Source organism: Medicago truncatula, chromosome 4 (assembly GCF_003473485.1).
Source record: "Medicago truncatula cultivar Jemalong A17 chromosome 4, MtrunA17r5.0-ANR, whole genome shotgun sequence".
NCBI lineage: Eukaryota > Viridiplantae > Streptophyta > Magnoliopsida > Fabales > Fabaceae > Medicago > Medicago truncatula.
Genome location: NC_053045.1, coordinates 56772464 through 56797615, shown reverse-complemented (window position 1 = coordinate 56797615; position 25152 = coordinate 56772464). Strand labels below are relative to the sequence as shown.

Genomic DNA, 25152 nt, shown 5'->3' with positions numbered 1-25152 from the left:
TCTTTTGTTCTTTATTTATTTCTCTTGATTCTCATCTTTGCTCTTTCTCATATATGTCCGTTAAAACAAATTAAATTTAAAATAATGTCCGTTACAAAAATGTATAAAATAACTATTATTTTCCCCTAAAAAAACATATATCAAAGTATATATATTTTTCTCAAAAATAAAAAATCTATGTATATATCATATTTTACGGAAATATGTCAGTACATTTTTTTGTGAACAATGTATGTATATCTTTATTTATAAAATTTAATGTGAACTATATATTATTAAAATATATTTGAGTATACGTTTTTTACGAGAACATGTTTGTGTACGTATATTTATAAAATTTAATATGATATATATATATATTAATAAAATATATAGTTTTTAAAAAAGAAAAATGTATATGTGTGTGCGCGAACTATATATTAATAAAAATATATTTATGTATATATATTTTTCTCAACAAGAAAAAATATAGGCTTAATTGCATGTTTGATTCCTTTTGTTTATTTTAGTTTTTAAATTGGTCATTCATATTTTAAAAGTTTTAAGTTGGTCCCTTAGATTTTAAAAGTTTTAAGTTGGTCAAAAACGTTAGTCACGTTGGTCCCTTTTGTTGTTGCTGTGGGACCTATCAGAATTTATCTTTTATAGATTTCAAGCGGAACATAACTTCCGATTGCATTGAAATGTAACTTCCAATAGGCATTTTCAAAATTTTGGAGGCTTTTGAGCAATATGGGAGGCCTAAACAGCAAATTTCAAGGCTTGAGCTTCAAAACTAATAAGTGGACCAAACTGAAATGGGCCGTCAAAAATGTTGTTATTAAACCCAAAATAAAAGATTAGACTGATTTTTACACCCTGTACCTAATTCTTGCCCTGCAGAAGTTTTTAAATATTTGGTAAGGGATATAACAAAAAGGTGACAACTAGGGTACCCATGGAAGAATGGTGGATAATTTACCCCAACCAATACACATTAGTCACATAAGCACATTTTTAAGTGGTATCCATGAACTATCTTGACCCCACCAACAAATTGCTCATTTTCATTAGTTGGTGGGACCCACCATTCTTCAAAGGTAATCTAAAAAAACCTAACAAAAATCAGTTTGGAATTTTAGTAAAATTTTCAGTTGAGCATATTATGGCTATGGGTTAATATAACTAGACTTCTTATGGCTATGGCTATGGCTATAGGTTTTCATATTAATGGAATGGAATGGTGGAAGTCTATTCCAGCTAATATGCTTGGACTTTATGAGTTTAGATTTTGCTATTCATGTTTTTTCGATTGTGTCTATTGACATTGTAATACATTGCACTCTTTTTTTCTTTACCATGATTTTTTCCCAACATGTTTTTCTGATAATGTTTTTAATGAGACAATTGCATATTATTTGTTCGATTGTTATCTTGGGTTTTAGTCTAGCATCTCCAAGATCTTATTTCATCTTTTTATTTTTTACGAACAAAATTTTTAGGGTGCTGCAAATGATATTCAATAGTTTTGAGATGTCAAGGCTTCCATGTAATGCTTTTGCACTCTATTTTTTTTTTACTAAAAGAAAAGGAACTACTACACTTTTTTACGGGAAAATAACTATACATTGACTTTTCTTAAAAAAATTATAAAATTTTGTATGAATAATTTTTTTTTCTTTTTCAAAAGTTAAATTCATGAAACTCATGCTTTTGTTTTTTTGTTTTTACTTTTCCTTGTTCTTGGGTTAATTTTAAATTACTATACATTACTATCAATATTACTTATACATGAATAGGAGCCAAGCAGGCAACAAGCCACCACTAGATCTTTTTGGACGGCAAAATCAATCATCGTAAACACAACATTCATAGACCTATGAGACATAACATTGCTATGCATAATCATTTGGACTCTATGTAGAAGGAAGGTCAACAACCTCTAATCGCTAAGAAGTCGAAAGTGTCAAAAACAAATGGTATAAAAACATTTTGATTGACATAACACACTTTCTCATGTTTGTCCATTTTACTTGATGAAACTTTTAGGGCTGTCTGTCATACTGTAAAAGCCTATGAATAATATTTTTTTTTTTTTTGTCTTAACATATGGATTTCACATAAGAATATTCAAAAAATTTGTAGTTTGATCGAAAATGAATAAAGTCTAAACTATGATTGTTTCAATTTGAATCCGAACTTGCGTTATCTTAAACAAGAATAATACTAGCAACATATTTTTTTAACGCATACTTTTTGATATACTCTTTTCTACTGATTAAAAATTTAATAGATTTTATCAAATTTATATAAGATTCGCATGATTCGGTAGAACTCATGTGATGTGCCAAAAAAATTGAGGAATGTTATTATAACAACAAAAATTTGACAACTTTATAAGAACATACTATTTATAACTATTGATTTGACTCGCGAAGATAAAAAAGAAACTCATAATAAAGTGAACTATATACATTACATAAATACGTTGGTGCATGAACAACTAAATAATTGTCCAACTAACATTTCTAACAAAATTGCACTCGTTGTGTAAATTCTTCTCCATTTAATTCTCAATAAAATATTGAGTACGTATTCTTTTTTCTCTCTTTCGCATCGGTTTTCGATCCATCAATGGTGAACAACTAATCCAGCTCATGCAGAGAGGCATGTGCACAGGTCAAGCGTTGTTCTTCCTGGGAATTGAGCCCGATATTTCTCGGGTACGTCCTTGGAAAGGAGCGTCTTGCCACTGGAGCCCAAATAACTTGGTTTATTGGGTACATATTTTCTTACATGGTTGGAGTAGTGAAAATGAAAAATTACACATAAAAAGTAAACTTCATAAATGTTTTAACGTATAGTATTATTTATTTTTCTCTAAGTTGTTCCTTTTTTTCTTGGGTGAGTAGGAACTATAGTTCCAAAGAACGTGATTGAATTCATGCTTGTTATAGTTCACATGCGTATCTAACCACGGCTGGACAATGGAATGATGGCAAAATTAATGAATTTAATCAATCAAATCTTTTTTGAATCATATCTAAAGGGTGGTTAGTAGATCGACAAAGATTCACTAATCTCACAACTCAGTTTAATAAAAGTTTTAAAAGGAATGTCATAATGCATGTGTGTCATCTTTTAAAAGCTTTACATAGATTCTTAATATCTGTGAAGATTATATCAAGATTGAAAAACATATTATATATTATAGCCGGGCAAAAACGAGGAAATACTTCTTAGCATCTTCTTCATCGTTAATTTCCTCAATGCAAATCTAAGGTAACCCTATCTATGGAGATAAGATGACGGTTGATGACGTGATATTAGCAACTAAGAAAATAAATTATGCAATCTCCAAAATGATCATTAATAACTATAAAATCTCAGGGCTATACATAGTCAAGATAACATGACGTGCAATTGTGTGATCAGACTTCGGTTAGAATTTGAATTCAGATTCTCTCAAATAATTTATCTTTAATTTGTATTTATTAATCATTTGAACTTGATATGATTAATATATGACTAACATTTTTAAAAGTGAATAGTGTGTTATTATAAGATAATAACAATAAAGTTATAAAATGATATAATTGGTTAAATGATTCGAATGCTCAACCCCCAAAACCGTGTCACCCTTTTTCTCGTTGAATCTCTCCTGCTTGCTAGCTAGCTACGCGTTTCTTAGTTGTAAGATAGCTAACGTGGATGGTAGTATTAGTATAGGACACTCACCCACTTCTGTACTTAAGGACAAGAAACATCAACATGCTACAAATTAAATTCACTTTGATCAAAACAAAATAGGAGCTACGAACAGACAAAACTGATGATGGACTAAAAGCAAAATTAACAAAGTTCCATGAAGGTACGAATTTGGTAAACTTACGTATCCTAAAAGTGGACAAGGGACATAGGATAAGGAAGGAAACAAGGTGACAATTAGGGTAGCCATGGAAGAATGGTAGGTAATTTACCCCAACCAATACACATACACATTAGCCACATAAGTACATTTTTAAGTGGTATCTATCAACTATCTTGACTCCACCAACAAATTGCTCATTTTCATTGGTTGGTGGGTAAATTATCCACCATTTTTCAAAGGTAATCTAAAAAAAAACCAGTAAACAAACACTTCAATTTTAAAATTTCTCTTAAGAAATTTGAATTCGGTTCTACTTAAACTAATGTGATGTTGCTGATCAAAATAGTTTTCCAACATTAATTTTTCATAACTCATTGGAATCTTGTTTTATTGAGAGTATGCATATTATTTTTTTCTTTTATCCATCACGTCACTTATTTTATACTATTTTCTACCATTTTTTTGACAATTTATTTTCTATCATTCTTTATCATGGTCAACATGCACACGTGCACTTATGATTGGTATTTGGTGAATCGTTAGATGGGTAGTCAATCATGTCATTATCCTTAAGCTACGAATTGACGGCACCGTCGGCCTTTTCAGCCATGGCTACTAGAAGTTCTTTATCGCGATAAGATCAAATTCCTTATGGCCAAAAATATTGCACAATCAAAATTGTATGGATTAGGTAATTGAAAATGTGGGAAAAAATTATAATTCTAATTAATATAAATATTTAATTGAATTATATGAAAAATAGAGATCAGTCTGTACTAAAAAATTAAATTATTTTTCATCAAATTTTACAAACAAAAATGTCACATTTATCTACAAAAAAGACAACATATATTAAAACATATTTTGAAGCTTCACTTACTGTTGAAAATTATTTTTTGACAAATACTCTTGAAAATTATCATTAAGTAGATTATGTCACCGGATTAACCACCTTTATATTGAATAAAAAATATTGTTCCGCTCCAACAAAATGTTGGAAGCAGAGAACACTCAAAATAGATGGACACATTCTTACCATTCTTTTTTGCTACAAAGCTAAAGGAAAAACAATAACCTCGGATGAATATCATGGAGCTCCGCATGAAGAATAGTAGAGATTGTGAAGTAACCTTGAAAAACCATAGATCCATACAAAGTCGGTCGTAAGATTTGTTGTTTTGGACGAATTAATAAAATTGTACTCCCTTTTCTTCCTTAAAAAAAAAAAGGTGTACTCCCTTTTTAATTATTCGAATGTCTTTCTTCTTGCATGTTTTGTTGCAAAAGATTCATTCATAATTAAGATTCTCTAAGAAAATATTTTCATCCAACATTACAATTTTATTTTCATCCAACAATGTTTCAACTACATAGACCAAATTAAAAACGTGGACAAAAAAGTAATCTTATTTTGTTAGAAATACAAAAGACTAAGATTTTTATCATTATGTAAGAATTCAAGTAGCAATTAAAAATATGTCATTTTATAAAAGTTTTCATTGAGCATTGATCTAGGTGACATATATTTAATTAGCGTTTTTTCTTATATTGCGGTTTGGTTTGGTTTGGTTCGATTGACAAAATCAAAATCACAAACCGAACCAAACCATGCAGTTGAGTAAAAAAATGATTCAAATACATCCGAACCAAATGCGACTTTTTGCAGTTTCGGTTTGAGTTGGTTCGGTTCGCGGTTTTTCTATTCGATTTGTTTGGTTTTGAATACCTCTAGGTCTATCTATATATTTACAAACAACCAAGTAAAAATAATAATTTTGGTTCCACTTAAAAAATGGTGCCTTGAACTGTCAGCCCACCCCTAAGGCCACAAGTGGATCCATTATACCCAATCATAGGAATTAAGAAGCAAACAAGTCCATACAAAGCTAATGGTCGATGGGATTGATCTTACTGAATTAGTCAATTTTTGGATCGGATACGGAGTTAAAAAAAAACAAGAAGAAGAAGCAAACAAGTATTGCTCACCCAATCAACCCCCACCCATCCGCGCATTAACGGCCAATAATTCATGCCAAATTTGGATTCCCACGAGGTATACTTTGACCAGACTTGCTCTTGATGGGGAAAGATTAATCATTAACGCAATATTGTAAGAATCGGAAAAAGAAGTTTTTGGAGGTTATTATCCCTTGATTGATCTTCTTTTACCTTTAAATTGTTGCCATTATGGTAAAGCACCTTTCAATTCAGGAAGTCACCATCGAATACAACACGAGTGCTTAATCAACCAAATGTTGACAACAGTCAACAGTTTTACTACTCTACTTTGCCAAACCATGCCAATTGATCGCTTTCAAGAAAGTGACAACGATAATACTCCCTCCGTCCCTTAATAAGTGACACAGTTGACCCAATTACGGATACCAATGTGTAATTTTGAGTTTAAATATCTTGAATAATATATTGAAAAAAATTATGAAAATTTGATATTTTGAAAATACTCATCGAGGCGAATCTAACGACATCTTATATGATATTATTTATCTTATATGAAAATAGGGAGGGTTAACAAGTACCCTTGACTAGAGGTATTAGTTAAAAAAAAAAACTTCATTTGTTTCACAATATATGTCGCTTTTGGAGAATAATTTTGTTTCACTTTACTTGTTACTTTAAAGTTTTAATGCGACATTAATTATTGATTTATTAATAATACCCTTACCTATTTAACGTAGAGAAAGAGAGAGAGATAATATAATGAAATAATAAATGAGTAAATGTGTTAAAGAAAAATACAAAGAATTTCATCAAAAATAACAAAATTTATTTGATTTCTTGGTATGTGTAATTTTCTCAAAAGCGACAAGTATTGTGAAGCAGAGAAAGTATAAAAATATCTTCAAATTCAACGAATTTTTTTATTTTATTTTTTAGTGTCCTTAACCAATGTTTCAGAAATACAGTTAACATTGATATTTTTTTAAATGCAACGTTTGATTCAGAAGTTAATTACTTGATTGTTCTAAAATAATTACTCTCCTTATCTCACAATGAGTGGTCCATTTAAAAAAATCTAAATAAGTTACGGTAACATTTTAAGGTCTGTTTGACCAGACCAATTTTTAAACTTAGAATAAATCGCATATACTATATTTTATAAGTTAATATGATTAAAAATATAAGCATTTGGTAACAATTTTACGTCTTATAGTTTTTTAACTCAAAATTTTACCATTTTGTTATGTTAACTGTAAAAAATTACGTATATTTTGTACCAATAAAAAGAAATTACGTATTAATTAAAAGTATTTTTTGTCATTTCATGTTTATGAATTATTTAATCGTAAATTTTTTCAAACTTCTAAATTCAACTCGCTAGTTTATTTGCTATTATCTGTATGTTACTATTAGATATTGATTTATTTTTACTAAATACATCATTAGTTTCAAATTTATTTTTTATTTGAATATCTCGACTTTTTATTTATCTTAACGAGAATACATCAAAGGTTAATAAGTTAATTTGGTGCAATTGTTATAAAGTTTTCGCTGTCTTTTAATAGTGACTAATCTTTGTTGTTAAGGGGTTCAAAATTTTTAACTATCACTTGGACCAAACTATTTTCGGTATCATAATTTCTCTATTATATGTATCAAGTAAGAAAAGGTGACGGTTATTACGAGACAGATGAAATATTGTTTAAAGTTTACATTGATGCATCAGGGAAGAGCTGAGCTCACTATATAATTTCTTAAAGTGATAGATATATAACTTTTTTTGTTTCGTAGTAGAGAAAATAAAATGCTAGTATTTTCAAAATTAAAAAATGAAAATGAATATTTTGGTCTAGTGTCTCGTTGTTACTTACTACTTTTCAATTCTTAAAAACATGGACCACTTCAGAAGCTCGTTGCGTACACAGTTGGCAGCAATCATATACAATGATAATATATACTATGAGTTATATCATAGATTTGTTCACAAGTATGAAAAAGGAACCCTAATACCATGTGTGTACGCTGATCATGATGATACTAAATTTATAGATCATTCACCAAGTGCTGAAGTGCATGTAAATCACTTTCATACACAGTATACTCAAACTAATAATAAAGTAGAACATATACTATAGTTTTATTTTAAGACTATGGCAAAAATATTCTTGATTTGTATGATTGATGTGGACCAAGAGGGTGAAGAAGAATTGGAAAAATTGGCACTCCTTTTAGACATTCCTTTTTTTTTTTTTTTTTTTTTTATATTTTTTATTATGGGATGCAAAGCCAAGACTATATATGCCTAGTGCCCCTTTTTTTTTCTTTTCTTTTTTTGGTATAAGACTAAATATGCCCCTTTACAAAAGGTGATTTTTGACCATACTTGAAAATTTGTTAATTCATAAATGTGATCCTTCATTCCTTTTTCAATTTTTTACATAAGGTATCAACTTTGGGCGAGGGGAGTTTAAAGGGAGGTTGTAGATATGTAAATGGATGATGGACTCAAAAAGAATATGTAAAAACTATTCCCTATCTATGATGCGTAGAAAAATTACTTGCTTAATTAATGAATATGAACATAAGTATGAGTGAACACTCATAAAATTTGAAGAGCACAAGTGTGGGCACAACTATATAATAAAATTAGAGGTAGACTTCCTTTATGTTCACTATCTATATCATTAATGCTAATTTAAAAACAAAACAAAAAAGATTGTTTATTCAATTTACGGTATTTTTTTTTTGTTAATTCAGCTACATATGTCAACCATAATATTTAGAGAAATGTTATTTGTACAACTATTTTTGTAAAACTTTTGTACAACTTTCTCTCTCATACTCATATTATCTTCTTATTCTCTCTTTTCCTTTTTCTCTCTCCATTGTTTTTGACCAATAAGAAGAGAGAACAACAAGGTTGTACCAAAATAGTTGTTCAAATATCATTACTTTAATATTTGACATAATCTAAATTAATCATATATTCACTTGGATTAGTTGTAATTTTATGTGTGATTAACCAGTTTTTGCACGAGTAGGAAAAATTGAATGTCTATCAAACATTTTTGTTTTTAAAAATAATAATGGATGGTGAGTGCATGGGAGTATAATGACAAACTGTGTGTATTGGGAGATAAGAAGACAGACTTAGAGTGCATTGTGCCACCACCATTTTTATAACTGTTTCCCGCTTTTTTTTCTCCTTTTCAAGATTCCCCATAATTAAACACTTCGCATAAGAATATATTATATTGGGCAGTTATAATTGAGTAGTATAGAGTTAATAGTTTCACTCAATAAAACAATGCATCTTATCAACCAAAAAACAAGCAATGCATCTGCGGAAATATTTAATTAATGTGATTTAACAAGCAGAATCAAATAACAGTCAAATTTTATGAAAAATACAGTATTATTTGAACATCAATTTGTTTGACAACTAAATAGACAACCACATTTTAACAAAGAAAAGTATGTATTGAAACAAATATCAAAGTAATAGAGAGAAAAAGTAAAAATAAAATGCGAGTATGAGAGAGAAAATTGTCACAAAAGTTGTTAGAAAATGGTTGTAAAAATATCACTTCTATACATTATATATGCGTAATATTATTGAAGAAAAAGGTCATTTTACGTGACATAATATTTGGCATATTAAGTGCTGATCAATTTTATCATTAACCCATCAAATCTCTATGTAACTTCTGTCTGTCATTCTGGCACTGGGGAATTGCAATGCAACTAACAACAAACTCTGACTACTATATATATAGTTGAATTATACAACAACATCTATAGGTATTCATTGAGACTAAGATCTTGTTTACCTTAAACAAATAAGAGCATTAATAAAAAAAAACCAGAGCATCATAATTAGTTCAAACATCATCACCTAAAAAACTTCTATTGCATGGTAAAAGAGGGATGAGGTCTAGGCTATATTTAATGAATTGTAGGTAATTTAATTTACTCATCAAAATCAACCAGAAAGTAAGTTTGTAAATGGTCTGTACGTAAACTAAGTTTGGTTCTATTTGCAACCTTGTCTATGTGACTTATTTACACACTATTCTTGAAATATACTCTAGAAAAAGCTTAAAAGAGTCCGTTGTATTTAGTCAAAAAGAAGATGCCATTGGCCATTACAAATCACCCAGCAGTTAATTGGCCCACTAAGAGGAAACTTTATGATGTTTGATGCAGATGCACCGTATTATATCGATCGGTACGGAAGAATAAAATAAAAAAGGGACAGAGAGCATGCATGCCCGAACTGAACTACTAATAAGTCAAAAAGAGAAAGAAAAATTAATCCAACACTCGAACTACAAGTTTGATTCTCATTCTCAAGAGAAAACAAATTAAGAACCCATCCATTCATCCACTCGTGCTGCAAGATTCATATTCAAATTCTTCTCACTTGTACGGCTGCCAAATGTTGATGCTTAATGAACTCTCCTATAATCCTTCTCTAATTTGTAATCATTAAAATTTCAATTTGATGCAAACCAACATCACAAAACCCATTTATAAGATAAGAGATGTGTATCTTTTCATGTTTTTATCTCTTTACTATGAAACTTTCAAAGCGCGCTCTCTTTTGCAGATCAGGTATGCTCGGAGTTGTGGGTTAAATGTTCTTTATAATTCTCTTTTTACTAAATCAATTTTGTTGTTAAAAAAAATATGAAATTTCTAAACCTAAATGGTCCAACAAATTTTGTGAGAAATTATGATATCATCTTAAACTTTCAGTTGATTCTAACACAATATTAATTATAAAGTTGATGTTCATAACAAATAAAATAAAATCCATACCAAAAAATGTAAATATTATAAAAAGATATAAGATGGTGTATGTCTATTAATAGTCATTTTGTTCTATGAATTTGTAACGAGTAACCATAATAGTTATAAAATATATCGAAATTTTAAAATAGTTTTTAACTATGCATTTCATTTATCAAAATAGTCTATTGCGTTAAAATGTTCTCCTAATACTATCATATCGGTCGTTGAATAATGAAATGTTTAATTAATGTATAGCCTATTGAAATTTGTGAATAGAAACTTAACCCACTAGAGTGGTAAGACAACCATACTAAAGTGTATGAGAGATGTACCAAGAAAAAATCGAACAAATGGAACAAGAGTTTTTACATTGTTAATCAAGCATAATTCTTAGATCATATAAAATGTTTGACTTTTACTATATCACTTTTTGAGTCACACATTTTGATGGTTGTAATGTGATGTAATTTTTTTTTGAATAATGATTAAGAGTTATGACACATAAACATCCTTAGGTAACAATACACCTCTTAACACCCACATAAAAATCTAACACGTGGTCACGTGGACTCCGCACAAGCACAATTTCTCTTTCCTCTCCTCTTCTCTCTTCCTAGTGCATAGAATGTACAAAGATGTATAAAAATAAATGATGTCTATGTAACATTTTCTAATGATTAATAGACACCTCAAAATTTTATAAGGCTACTCAAATCTCATTTTCTCTTTATTTCTCTCTTTCTATCACATAAACTATTCCATTTATCACATCACTCTCTTGTTTTCTCTTTGCTTCAAGGTATATACATCCTACACAAAACATTTTTCAAATTTTTTTACAACTTTTACTTTTTTAGGTGCAAGTTTACTTACACCATATATATATAGGCAAATTCTATGGTACACCCAATATATTTGAGTGTACCGGTACACTCACTCTTTAGATTAATAGTTAAATGAGTTATTTTTTGATGAAAGTATTTTTTTATCATTTATAATTATAATAACTAAATCTTATTCATCAAAAGTGTCAACGAAATAAAATTATTATTTTTTTTGAATTTTTATCACCCATAATTGAGAACTTTGATTTTTTTTTCTTTACGATAATATGTAAAAAAATTACTACAATTCTTATAAACAATGAAATGATGTTTTTTCATATGAAATGATGTTCTATAAAATATAAATGTTGACAAATAGTTATTTATTTCACAAAAAATGATCGTTAATTTATAAAATTATGAAACAAAAGTACCAATACACCTCATTTTATGAGTGTACCTTACAATAAATAAGAGCCAACAATTCAACGAACTGCATAATATACCAAGCTCCATATTATTAAAATATTGAATTCAGCTGATACCATTGTTATGTATTTCGATCGGCTAGCCGTTGTAATTGTTGCAACAATATTACATCGATATAGATGAAAACTGTCCAATAGTTTAATCAAACTATCCTTGAATTTTCAAAAGTCAGCTAAATTCGTCCTTGAATTTAGCGAAATATCTATTTAGTCCCTGAATTTTACAGACCTTCATCAAAATGGTCCTTCCGTCCAAAAGCTTCGTTAGTGGTGATGATGTGTCCTCTTGCATGTTGTGTTGTCATTTACACGTGTCAACAAGGCAACCACGTGTACAAGGACTAATTTGATGGAAATGGTAAAAATTGTAGTTTTAACTTTTCAGTGTCATTTTTTCCGTGTTTCCAATTATACCCCTCTATGATAAGGATCGATTTGATACTTATTGTCACAATTTAAGGACTAATTTGATGGATATTGTTATAATTTAAGGGCTAATATGATTGATTTTATTTGTAGGGAATGGGTACAAGGAGAAATGGCATGAGAGAACCAGTGATTTTAAATGGCAGGCATAATCAAACATCATTGAAGGGTCCTGCTCCACAAAATCCAACTGCTCCTGGAGTTATTAGAGTTTCAAATCCAAATTGTGGGCCATCTGCTTCTACTCAACCCCAATACATGGAGTTTATCCCAATTCCGGGATTTCCAAAGCAGTGATGCCTGCTTAAATTATGTTTTTGGACTAGTTTAATTAATGCTTTTTGGACTTGTTTAATTTATGCTTTTTTGGATATGTAGTGACTTAAGAACATCAAATGACTTGATGGCTATGTAATGTTATTTTTTTGGCTATGTAATGACTTATGAACATCAAATATATGACTTATGATGGTATGCAAATGTCTCTTTTTACAATCAAAGTATTTGTCTTTTACTTTTTACTTTATTCAGCAAATGTATGCACCAAGGATCACAGTGATATATGTTGTGAAAATTCAAGGACTTATTTGATGGTATTTTCACTAATTTGGGGATCGATATGATGGATAGACATACAATAGAAGGACCAATTTGATTGAAATTTTTTGACAGAAGGGTTAAATTCATTTATTGACAACCTCTTTTCATTACAACATTACATAGACTTGGCACAATACAATAACATTTTAAACAACTCAATCAAACAAAAATTTACAATTTTCACCATCATCCTATACAATCAAAAGGCAAAATCAGTACTATTTTAACAAATCATTCACACATCGCATAACCATTGTCCATTGTTAAACAAACTTTTGGCAGAGGGCAGACATAGAAAGACCTTCCTGGGTTATTGGCAGTGTTGGCTTTTCTTACAACACAAATTCTAGGACACCAACATTGAAGCTCTCTCACATCATCATTGTACATAGAGCTTGAAAAGGAGAAAGAGCCGTTGGAAATTTTGCAATTTTCTGAAAATCAATCAATTTGTTCCTTGGCAATTTTCTGAAAATCAATCAATTTGATCCTTGACAATTTTCTGTAAATCAATCAATTTGGTCCCTGCTTGCGTGACATCTGACGTGGTAAGCCTTGTAAGAGGTTAACAATACACGTCACCTTCGTTAACAGACCAATTGAACGGAGGTACTGATTTGATGAACATTTTGTAAATTCGAGGACTAAATAGATATTTCGCAAAATTCATGGACGAATTTGACTGATTTTTGAAAATTCAAGGACGAATTTGAGGTATTAGTCTATTAAAATATTGAATTCAGCCGATATCGTTGTTATGTATTTCGATCGGCTAGTTGTTGTAATTGTTGTAACAATATTACATCGATATAGATGAAAACTGTCCAATAGTTTTAATCAAACAAGACATTATATATATGTATAGCAACTGCTAGTAAGTATACAAGTAAGCCTTTACTAAAATGACATGACTCTAACGAAGGGGAGTGGGGTGAAAACAAAAATAAAAAAATATATGTGAAATGTCAAATATTGTAATGTCAGTGGTGTGGTTTGATCTATATAATATTTTTGATTCTTCTCTTGCTGGCTCGACCCTACCTCTAATGGGTTACTGCTGTTGCCACCGTGGCAGAACCAATATTTGCAGGCACAACTAAACCACCACCACTTCCACCACCATTTCTAACACGCACTGAACAATCATCGTATAGAAACTTGTGAACAATCCTAAGACTCTTTGTCAAAACACAATCCTCCCAAGTTTTCTCCTTAAGCACCACCTCCGTAGCATCAAGACGGTGCATGTTCCTCTTCCACATACCATAAAGCCTATGAATCTTTTGAACTTGTCTATTTGCAAGCTTAATATTATTTATTTTAAGAGCATCAATAGCAACTTCTAGAAGCTTCTTCATGGTTCTTTCATCAACTTTTCCTTCTAACTCAGCTCTAAAAAATTGGTCAAATTCAGGTACACCAATGGCTCTTCGTATCCCTCTTGTATAATCATGATTTTCTTTGTTAAATATTTCACGAACTTCGTCAACTTGACCTGCTTCAATCATCCGATCCACACGTGTGGATAAAGATGATTGGAGTACTTGACGTGAAACATCAACCCAAAGAAAACAACATTCATACCTTGTATGAAACTCATGATGATGATTAACCAAAGCTTCAATGTACGAATTTGATCCACCTGCTATAATAGGTAACCCATCTCTAGCGACGATGGAGCCAGTAGCCATCGTCGCCTGTTCACAAAACTCCTTGGATGTGAAATCTGAATTAGGATCAATGGTTCCAAGTAAATGATGGTGGACCCCACGACACTCTTCTTCTGTGACTTTGTTTGTTGTTATGTCAAGTCCTTTGTAAACTTGTATTTTGTCGGAGTTGATAATCTCTGCCGGTGGAAAATGTGTTGCTAAATCTATTGCCAACTTGGATTTCCCGGTTGCGGTGGCGCCCATGATCACAAGTACTTTCTCCTTGTTACGATGTTGTTGAAACAATGAATTGTTATCCATTAGTGGAGGTTGGAAACTCACTAGAGGCTTGCAAGCAACAGCACCCGACACTGAAAATATATTCATCATTTTTTTTTTCTTCCTCTTATTTTTCTTCTTAATTATCAAATTTGATGAAGAAAGCGTAACCTGCAAAGAAAGTTGACCAGACATTTTTAATTTACTCGTGTTATGAATAACATTAGCAAAACCAGCTCATAAGCATATTAGTTTATTAAATCCAACTACAAATAGAATCTAACAAGAGGGAGAAAAGAATAATGGATCTAAAAAAATAAATGAACTTAATCTATATATCTGCAAGCAAAGCAATGCCTTGTATATGGTATGAAAAAGAAGACATTAATATATACAAAGAGTTTTCCTTAAGTGATCATTATAGAGTAAATATAGACAAGACAACCAGCACAAAACATGCATGTCTTGTAATTAGCCTGTAATTAACGTTTTATCCATGTTAAAGGAAAAGCAAACTGACAAGAAATAAAATTAATTAATTATATACCCTACTAGTACTAGTATTTATATTCTGGGTCGCATAATTCCAGGGAACACCGTACCTTTAATGTCAGAAACTATAAACACGGCGAGCTGAAGAATATTTGCTAAGTAGAAAATATTGTTGGTTGTGTATTTTTTTGGCACTCTTGAAGGATATATAGAGTGTGATGATTTGTCCTCGTAAAATTAGCTTAGTTGGTAGAGATAATGCATAATATATGTAAGGTTTCGTTCAAACTTCTGCCACCAAAAAAAAAAAGAGTGTGATGATTTTAGTGTTGAATATATTAATATATATGACTTGGTTGATTATGAAGTTAAGTAGCTCAAAAATTAGTGTTGAGGAAACAAATGTGAACAAAAGAGAAATAGGTAGAAAGAAAGGAAGCAGATTTGAAAAGAAAAGAAACCCGCTCAAGGAGACGAAGGAGTTGTAAACACTGATGCTTGTGGTAAGACACTTGTAGCACATTGCTGCTATTTATAACGAAGAGGTTATATGGCCCACCATCCTTTTTTTTTTTTTTTTTTTTTTGTTACCTTCTCATCTCATCTTCTACAAGGATTAATTAAACTTGTGTATGTTACATTAATTGTTGACTTAAAAATTAACACCACCATGAATTTTATAAGAATATGTCGTTTCAGTCTAATGATTTTTCTGATTTCCTACTCTATTTTGGCCCCACAATACTTATAAAGGTGACATACCTAATATTAGTGCAAACCTACCCGAATTAGAAAGTAACTAATAAAGGACCACGTTATTAGGGAAACGTAGTAACTCGGAGATTTAAAACAGAATAGTAACTTTATTCTTCTTACAAATCTTTTGGGCCTCGGTAAGGTAGACGAGATAGAGTTGCTCGTTTGTTGATATCCTTTTAAGATTCAATAGACAAGGGAACCTTTAAGAAATAAATAATTAAGGAAACCTAATATCTATCATTGTTTTAAATACGTCTGAGAGAGTAATTAAAAACCCGCACATACCTCTACACGTGAAAGTGTATTGATGGGATAAAACCGCAAGTGCACGGTTCTATCGAAGTAGTAATAAAATAAAATAGTATCGTTCCGACAGGGAGTTGTTAAATTCAATTAAATTTTGTTGATGATTAGAAGAGAAACAAGTTGCAAAGTTGGGATTTTCAAACGGTTGAAAGATAATAAAATAAAAAGAGTCTTGGGATCATTGGTTCATCTTAACGACAAGTCCTTCTCAAACCAAACTATTAAACTTATAACCTTATGTTAGACCAAACTTCTAAAGACAATTTCTCTTTTGTTTCTCTAACAACCAAGCCTATTTCGCTGACTTGATCACTATTAGATTTTGGTCCCTTTAGCAACCAAGCCTATTTCGCTGACTTGATCACTATTAGAATCTTTGAAGTTCGAAACTTATATGTCTCAAAAATTGTAAAGACTATTTCGCTGCCTTTACAATCTTTGTCTAAATTCACTTGTTCAAATATCAAAGCTCCACTTTCGTTTTATGAATTGATATTTGAGATGATGGATTTACAATTATCAAACCCTCCCCAATTTGATAATGGTTAATTTATGTTAAAACGGTGAATTTAGATTAGAAATTAGGGTTACATAAGATTAAGGTTTAAATATTGGTTTGATTAGGATTATGTCATTTAGACTTATCCAACAATCCCAAGACAAAAGAAGTCTACTCACTCATGTTCATCGTAGACATGGAAAAGAAGAGGAAAATCATAAAAGTAAATAACAAGAAAGTAAAGGAAAAGAAAAAAACTTTTATTAAGAAAGACAATTGTCACTTATTGAATTCCAAGAAATAAAACATGAATATTTGTGATGGCTAGCTACTCTATTTATAGTTTACATTCGACTTAGAATCTAAGCAATTACATCCCTAGAATGTTCCACAAGCAACTGTGAGCTTTTTTGGCAAAATTAAAATAGAGTAGCTTAAAATCTAAGCAAAAGCAGCAAAAGGCTGTCCTCGGAGGTGGCACGGCCGTGCCAATGTTAGCACGGGACGTGCCAAGCTTCTGATTTGGGGGAGACATATTTTTGTCTTCGAATCTTCGTATTTTTGCTCCGAATCAACTCCAAAACCCCCTTCTTTTGCTCCAAGACTCAATCCATCAAATATTCATTTCTGAAATATAATAATATGCAATTGAAGTAAAATAGGTATAAAAGGAAATAATATTAAAATAAAGTAAACTTAAATCTAATTAAAACGAAACTAAATATTATACTAAAATAGATAATTAATGACTCATCATGTATCTCCTACAGGATTGACGACCCTTAACACTAACTCGTGTAGGAACTCCAGTGTAAGGTTGCAACTTGACAACTGAAGGGGAATAAACTCAGACCTCTGAGAGAGTAAAGCCCCAAACGTACAAAATTGTGTGATCAGTAGGTGTAACTCGACGACTGGTAGGATAATAAAACCCCACGAACTCATCACTTAGATAAAAGATGTAAAATTAAATATGAATAATACTTAACCATTAATTCAATCCAACAAATAAATAGAGAGGATTCAAAGAATCTTATTCGTCGCTAAAACTCTGCAATCAAAACAGGTTAACTTCTAAACTCTTGCTCTGCTACAAACAGACTAAATTGCAAAAACTCCTTTATTTTAAGGGTGACTAACACTTTTTTTTTTTTTTTGAAGAAACTAAAATGGAATATATTACTGAACGCCTGAAGATTTCAGCACAAGGAGTGCTAAAAACCCAGTTGAAGAGTATCAAATACAATAAATAAAAAATACGGGGAACAAAAACAGGAAAAACTAAAAAAGAGAGCTACCCTGTTACATAAAAATTTCCAAGCAAGGTAAAAGATTTAACCACCAAGAATGGTAGGAGAAAACAAAACTATGACGATTTGCTTTCAGCCACCAGTAAGATTGAAGATTAACTTTATCTAGCAGTTGATTAATCGAAGCTTCTGTTTGGTGAAAAACCCGAGCATTCATTTCAAGCCAAATCACCCACACACAAGATAACCATATAAGAAGAAAAGCGGAGCTGTTGTTTTTTGAGAAGCCTCTTAAGGTGCCAAATTGATATAAATGGTCTGGCACATGTTCAGGAAACACTATGTGGTAACTAAGCCAATGAGAAATACCATACCAAAGTTTACCAAAAAAATCACAAGAGAGGAATAAGTGTTTTGCATCCTCCATCATACCGCATCCACCCACGCATAACTGAGCATTTGGAAGTAAAATGTGCCTTTTAATTAGATTGTCTGTTGTTGGTAATCTATCCCGCAACAGACGCCAAGCAAAGAGACTAATTTTCAGGGGAACTTCCATGTTCCAGATTTCTGACGTGTGAGTTGCTGACAAGTTGTTGCTGGTTGGTGTTAACAGATGGTTATAAGCACTTGTGACGTTATAATTGCTGGAAGCATGTAAGTGCCAAATCCACCTGCCAGAATGATTAGGGTGCAAAACAATATTAGTTAAAATATCACAACACTCCCGCACCTTCTCCTCCTCCTCCCAAGCAAACAAACGACGCCGTCACTTCCAAGCTTCCCCCTCTTCTCCCCACCAAAGCGAATACATTTCAGTCACCGTTGCCATTTTATTATTAGCAAGATAAAAAAGCCGGCCAAAACTATTCTTTAAAACTAACCCATCAATCCAAGGATCCCACCAAATTAAAGTATGAGCACCGTCGCCTACCTCCCGCCCAACATTATCATCAAACCACCACCCACCTCCCACACCAGCCCCATTTTTTATATTTATTAAATTATTCCACTAAACAGAATTAAACTGCCCCTCCTCTGCGATTATACCTCCTACCTCCCCATATCTACCTGCTATAACTCTATACCACAAACTCCTATTTTCAACCCGCATATGCCAACACCATTTACCAAGTAATGCCAAATTAAACTCCCGAATCCTCCGCACTCTTAAGCCTCCATCCTCCTTTTTGGAACAAATAGTGTCCCAGTTAATCCAAGAAATTTTCCTAACCTCCTCACAGCCCCCTAAAAAAATAAACAATTAAAAATAGATTCAATAGAGGAAATGATACATGCGGGAGCTTTGAAGAAGGAAAGAAAGTAGACCGGAAGAGAGGACAAGACAGACTTTAGAAGAACTAAACGACCACCCAAAGATAGATTTTTACTCTTCCAACCCGATAATCTGGATTTAATACGGTCAATCAAGGGTTGCCAAAATTTTAATTTGCGAGGATCACCACCTATAGGCAGCCCTAGATAAAGGAAAGGAACTCTGCCCAATTTACAATGAAGAACAGAGGCTGCCTCAGCCAACCAAGAATCATGAATATTAACACCAACTAACATGCTTTTGTGGAAGTTCACTTTGAGACCAGATGTCGCTTCAAAGAGAATGAGAAGAGCTTTCAGAGCTCTAATATTAGCCCAGCTTCGATCCCCAATTAACAAGGTGTCATCAACAAATTGTAAATGAGTGATGGAAACAAGATTATTATTAGCCCCCACCTTGTAACCAGAAAAAAGTCCAGCCTCTACTAAAGCATTCATCATGACATTCAATCCTTCAGTAGCTATTAAAAAAAGAAAGGGAGAAAGTGGGTCACCTTGCCTCAACCCCCGTTCAAATTTGAATTCATCAGTTGGGTTGCCATTAACAAGAACAGATGCTAAGGCCGTATTGACGCATTCCATAATCCACTTGCGCCATAATGTTGGAAAATTCATTTTTTTTCATAACTGCTTCAAGGTAGAACCAATCAATTGAGTCAAAAGCCTTCTCAAAATCAACTTTGAATACGAGCAGATATTTTTTTAGGCGCTTAGCATCTTCCACAATCTCATTAGCAATGAGGATGCCATCAAGAATCTGTCTACCATGAATAAAAGCTGATTGAGTTTCCGAAATAACACTAGACATAACCCTTTGCAATCTGTTTGAGAGGACCTTTGAAAGAACTTTGCATAAACTTCCAACCATAGAGATTGGTCGAAAATCATTCAGGCGCTGAGGACACTCAACTTTTGGAATTAAAGCAACAAAAGTACTATTAATACCTTTTGACAACTTCCCATTCTTGTGAAAAATCAGATATAAAGCGCATAAAATCATCTCGGAGTTCCGGCCAGAAATCTTTAACAAAACCCATATTAACACCATCTGGTTCAGGACTTTTGAAACTGTCACAATCCCAAACAGCTTGCTTAACTTCCTCAACTGTAAAAGGTTTGGTTAGTTCTCCACATTGACCTACATTAAGCATATTAAAATTGAGATTCTCAATGCTAGGTCTTTCTCCTGCCACGGATCGAAAATGAGATGAGAAATGGTTAAAAACTGGTCCCCTAATTCCTTCCACGCCTTCAACAGTAGTGCCATCAACAGTTAAAGAAAATATGGAATTTTCTCGCCGTCTAGAGGACATAATGCTATGAAAAAACTTAGAGTTAGCATCACCCTCTTTCAACCAAAGTAATCTACATTTCTGCCATTGCATGTTGGTGTTAATGCGAGATAAGGAATGAAAATTTGCTGATAGAGAATGAAGCTCCTCAATTTCTTCCAGTAAAAGATCATCATCCTCCCCTTTAGCATCTAGGAAAGCAATACGATCTTGAACATTGCTTAAACGACCTTCAAGGTTTTGAGTGTGGTTCTTGATAGATTTTTTTAGCAAGTGTACTAAATACTATCGAAGTAGTAAAAATATCGTTCCCACGAGGACTGTGTTAATCCCAATTTAGCAATAAGGTAAATATTTAGGATGTAAAAATTTCTTTTAGTTGCCCTAGGCAGTAGTTTTGGTTTGCATAAAATTAAATAAACAGAATGTAAAGATAGAGTTGGAGAGAATAAGAGAGAGATGAGATCAGGTCTTTCGAATCATCTATGTTTCCCTAATTGGTATACTGCACCTATGCTTATGAATGATTTTCTAATTCCACGATAGTTAACAAAATAGTCCTAATCAATCCCTTGAGTTAGGACCCTCTTCTCAAACTACAGCCCCTAATTCCTTAGGTGGTCTAATAAATCTTTGAAGGTTTAAGCACGTTAACCTAATATCACTAACAAACGATAATCCATTCCTAGACTAACCCTGTTTATTAGAACAATTCAATTATGTCTAAGTAGAAAGCTATGGTCAGTAGTCATTCATTCTCACTAAATCATGTTTATATTTGATCAGGATATAAAAAGCATTAAGAACAATTGAATTGAATAAAAACTAGATTGTCATTCACAATAAATAGAGTTTCACAGCAACATGGTTCAATTAGGGTTACAAAGAATCATCTCAGACCTAATCTCTAAGAGATTTAGCTACTCATAATTGAGTTTACAAATAGCATAATCAATAGTGGAATTAAAACATACATAAACTGATAGAAGGTTGAAGAAATCACCCTCCTAGCCGTCTTTAGGTCTCAAAATTGCACTTTGCACTCTCCAAATCGTAACCCTTGTCTTTGGAATAGACTTCAGCTTAAATAAGCACATAATTTCGCCTAAAATCGTGCCACGATTTGAGTAAATGGTGACACGATTCTCCTTGAATCGCAAATCACTGAATTAGGGTTTCCTCAGATCGTGTCACGATTATGCCATCGTGACACGATTTCTTCAATGTCGAAGCTGATTTTGGTCTTCTAAAATCGTGTCACGTTTTTACCAAATCGTGACACGATTCTCTTCTTTGTATTTTCTTCAGTTTTCTACTCTTTTGCTGCATAAGTTGTCTTGTGAACTCCAATTTGTGATCAAAATACATATAAAAAGACTCTAAAAATAACGAATGACAGACTGTCATCAGTTCTGATGCCAAGTGTTCAGGATTCCTTTAATCAACTTCAATTTTTCTTTAAGGACATAGCCACCCCATCCCTCAATATGAAATGATTGCAAATTATCTCTAACAAACTGTTTGTAACCTGGTAATTCAACCCAACACTTCAACATGCGCCAAGGGCGAGGGCCCCAATTATCTTCATCCATAGATAGCAAAATTGGGCAATGATCAGAAAGACCGCGATTTAAGGCTCGTTGCATTAAATTAGGCTAACAAGCGCACCAGTCTTCTGAAAAAAGAAAGCGATCAAGACGGCTCATAGAGACGCCATCCCCTCTTACTATCAATGAATTGATTGAATTGAGAATAACCATTCTGCTTTTGCGTTCAACTTGAGACCGAATAGCATTAAAATCACCACAAACAGACCAACTGGATTCACGAAAATTGCCAATAATCAATCCAAGTTGATTCCAAACATCCTGCCGCCGAAGGGGTTCACACGGAGCGTACACATTTGCAAGAGAAAAATCAGCCCCATTTTTCAACATTTTACCTTGAATAATAACAACATGAGCCATGCTCCTAGTAATCATGACATCAACCTCATCAGTGTCCCAAATAGTTAAAATGCCGCCGGAAGCCCCCACTGATGGTCTGTAAGAGAAACCGTAATTTGGATTACCCCAAAGCGAAGCACAAAAAAAATCATTAATAATTTCCAACTTAGTTTCTTGAACACATAAAATCCACGGACGATAAAATTTCACCATCTTTTGAATTTCCTTTTTTTTCTCAAAACTCCCCAAGCCTCTAATGTTATAAGAAATAAGTTTCATTTTGACCACCAACACCTGAACCGCCACAACACGATTTAACAACCAGCTGAAAAGGCATCAACATTCGCATGGCTGCCCTCCACACCAATGTCACCTTTCATTATCTTCCTCTCTAATTTGTTAGGCCGCGAGAGAACTTGAAACATATTAGATTTATCACGCAAAGAAAGCCAATTTTTCCAATCTTCCCCCGATGTTGTTGAAGAGGATTTAGCATCCAAACATTCTTTATTTTTGCTGCCAATAGAGCAAGATGGAGCTGCTGCTTTCTTCTTTGTTTTCTTGAGCATACGAATTAGATTTTGACGATCTTTGAGCGACATACGAGCAATTCGTCGAAGGCGGAAGGATTGTGGGTAGCTTTATGTCGCTGCTGCATCACCTTTTCCTTTCTTTTATGCGAGAAAACAACTCCAACATCTTCAAGGTGGCGATCCTTAATCCATTCGGAGCTCCATGGACCCGAAATTGAATGAGATTTGCGTGTATTGGAACAAGAGGCTGCCTTTGTTGATTTCATTTTGCTTGCTGCACCTTTACGGATATCATTGAAATGAGCATAAGGCGATGATGATTGCCCTCTTGAAGGAACAGACAACACGGGATCAATATGTAGCAGCCCCGGTTTTTGTTGAATATCAAATGATGCTGAAGGTTGACTAACATTTGAGGGGAGGATTTGTTAGATTTCAAGTGTGAGTGATTATGTCCCACATTGATTATAAATGGAGGAAATATTGAACATATAAGAGAGGAGACTCATATACTTAATATCTTACAGATTTGAGGAATGATATGATGTCTAAATCTTTTAGTGGTCTTAAACGTTTTGTTCACCGTGGTTTCGGACTCTTCCGAAACTCCCCACCGTCTAACAATGTTTTGGGCACGCCTTCGTAATTGAAAATTAAATAGTGTATCTGCCTGCATAATATGTCTATTGGCAATTTGCATAATCTTTTTTTCCTATGCTACTTAATGGAGCACTCAAGGACAGAGTTTAAATCCCAATTAATTGCATATTCTATAGTAACTATACTATACATTATTTAGTATATAAAAACAAAGCAACAAACACTAAATATTGACCATCTTTTCTTATTACACTTGTCAGCAATTGATCTCCATTACTTATTATAAATAATTCAGAAAAATCAACATCATATAGTAAAAGCACGAGTCTAATGCACTCAAGTAAATTGGTCACAATAATCATTAGGAGGAGAATAATTTACATTATCTACGGGTACCAACTTGTTATGAAAATTATACATGTTATTCTTTAACTTTCATATTTGTTTTAGTAGAAAAAAAATACTTCAACTAATAGATTATGCTAATAAGTGTCTTTAGATCACTTATTAAAAGTTTAAATGAGAAAATAATTTTAATTTTATGAAAAAAAAGTTTCTTTTAAAAATTTCAATTTGTTGAATACACAATTAATAAGAAAAAATTTCTTCTTTAAACTTTTAAATAGGTGTTTTTGGGACATTTGTTATACATATTTTGAGACGGAGGGAATAAGAAGGTGTGGCAGAAGTATTGGATCTCTTAATTAATTGCTTGATTTGTTTCGCGGTTGATGCGTAGGAAATTGGAAGAAACTAACATTTTAAATGAATATTTGTTACTTATATCTTAATTACATTTTAAATGAATCTAGACACTTGTTAACAAACAAAAAAGATTTTAGAATTTTTGTAATTTTTTTTGTTACAAAATTAATCAAAACAAGCAAAAAAAAAAAAAGAGAACAAAAAAATAAACTACTCTCTAGAGAAAAAAGTTTCAGTTGCGTCAATTTTTAGAAGACTTCGAAGGCTTTCGAGAGATGAAACCTCAATATCCGAAAAAGCTCCAAACTTGACTAAGAAATCCGTATATTAATTTAATCAACGAACTCCTTAATGTCTTGAATCAACACTGCATTAAAAATATAAAAGATATATTTTCAATACAAATATTACTTTTTTTGGATTTTTTAACGAGGATACTTATTAGCATGATCCCATTAATTTCAATAGTATTGAGGATACTTTAATTATGAAAAAAGAGCTGTTTGTTTTTTCTTATGACCGATATCAATCTATTAGTGGTGGTGGGGTTTAATTTGTATGAA

The 25152-nt window shown here is 32.2% G+C and overlaps 1 protein-coding gene across 1 annotated transcript; it reads right to left on the bottom strand.

Annotated features, from left to right (window-relative positions):
- Positions 1-13709: 13709 nt before the first annotated feature.
- Positions 13710-15856, bottom strand: LOC25494009 (adenylate isopentenyltransferase 5, chloroplastic). The gene is made up of 2 exons (XM_024781164.2): positions 15475-15856; positions 13710-15043 (listed from the first exon to the last, which is right to left on the bottom strand). The coding sequence occupies exon 2, from the start codon at positions 14981-14983 to the stop codon at positions 13985-13987; it is 999 nt and encodes a 332-aa protein (XP_024636932.1). The 5' UTR covers positions 14984-15043; positions 15475-15856; the 3' UTR covers positions 13710-13984.
- Between the last annotated feature and the right edge of the window lie 9296 nt (positions 15857-25152).

What these genes read in the sequence shown, in the direction of transcription:
- LOC25494009 (XM_024781164.2), bottom strand. Translation starts at nt 14,983, where the DNA reads ATGATGAATATATTTTCAGTGTCGGGTGCTGTTGCTTGCAAGCCTCTA.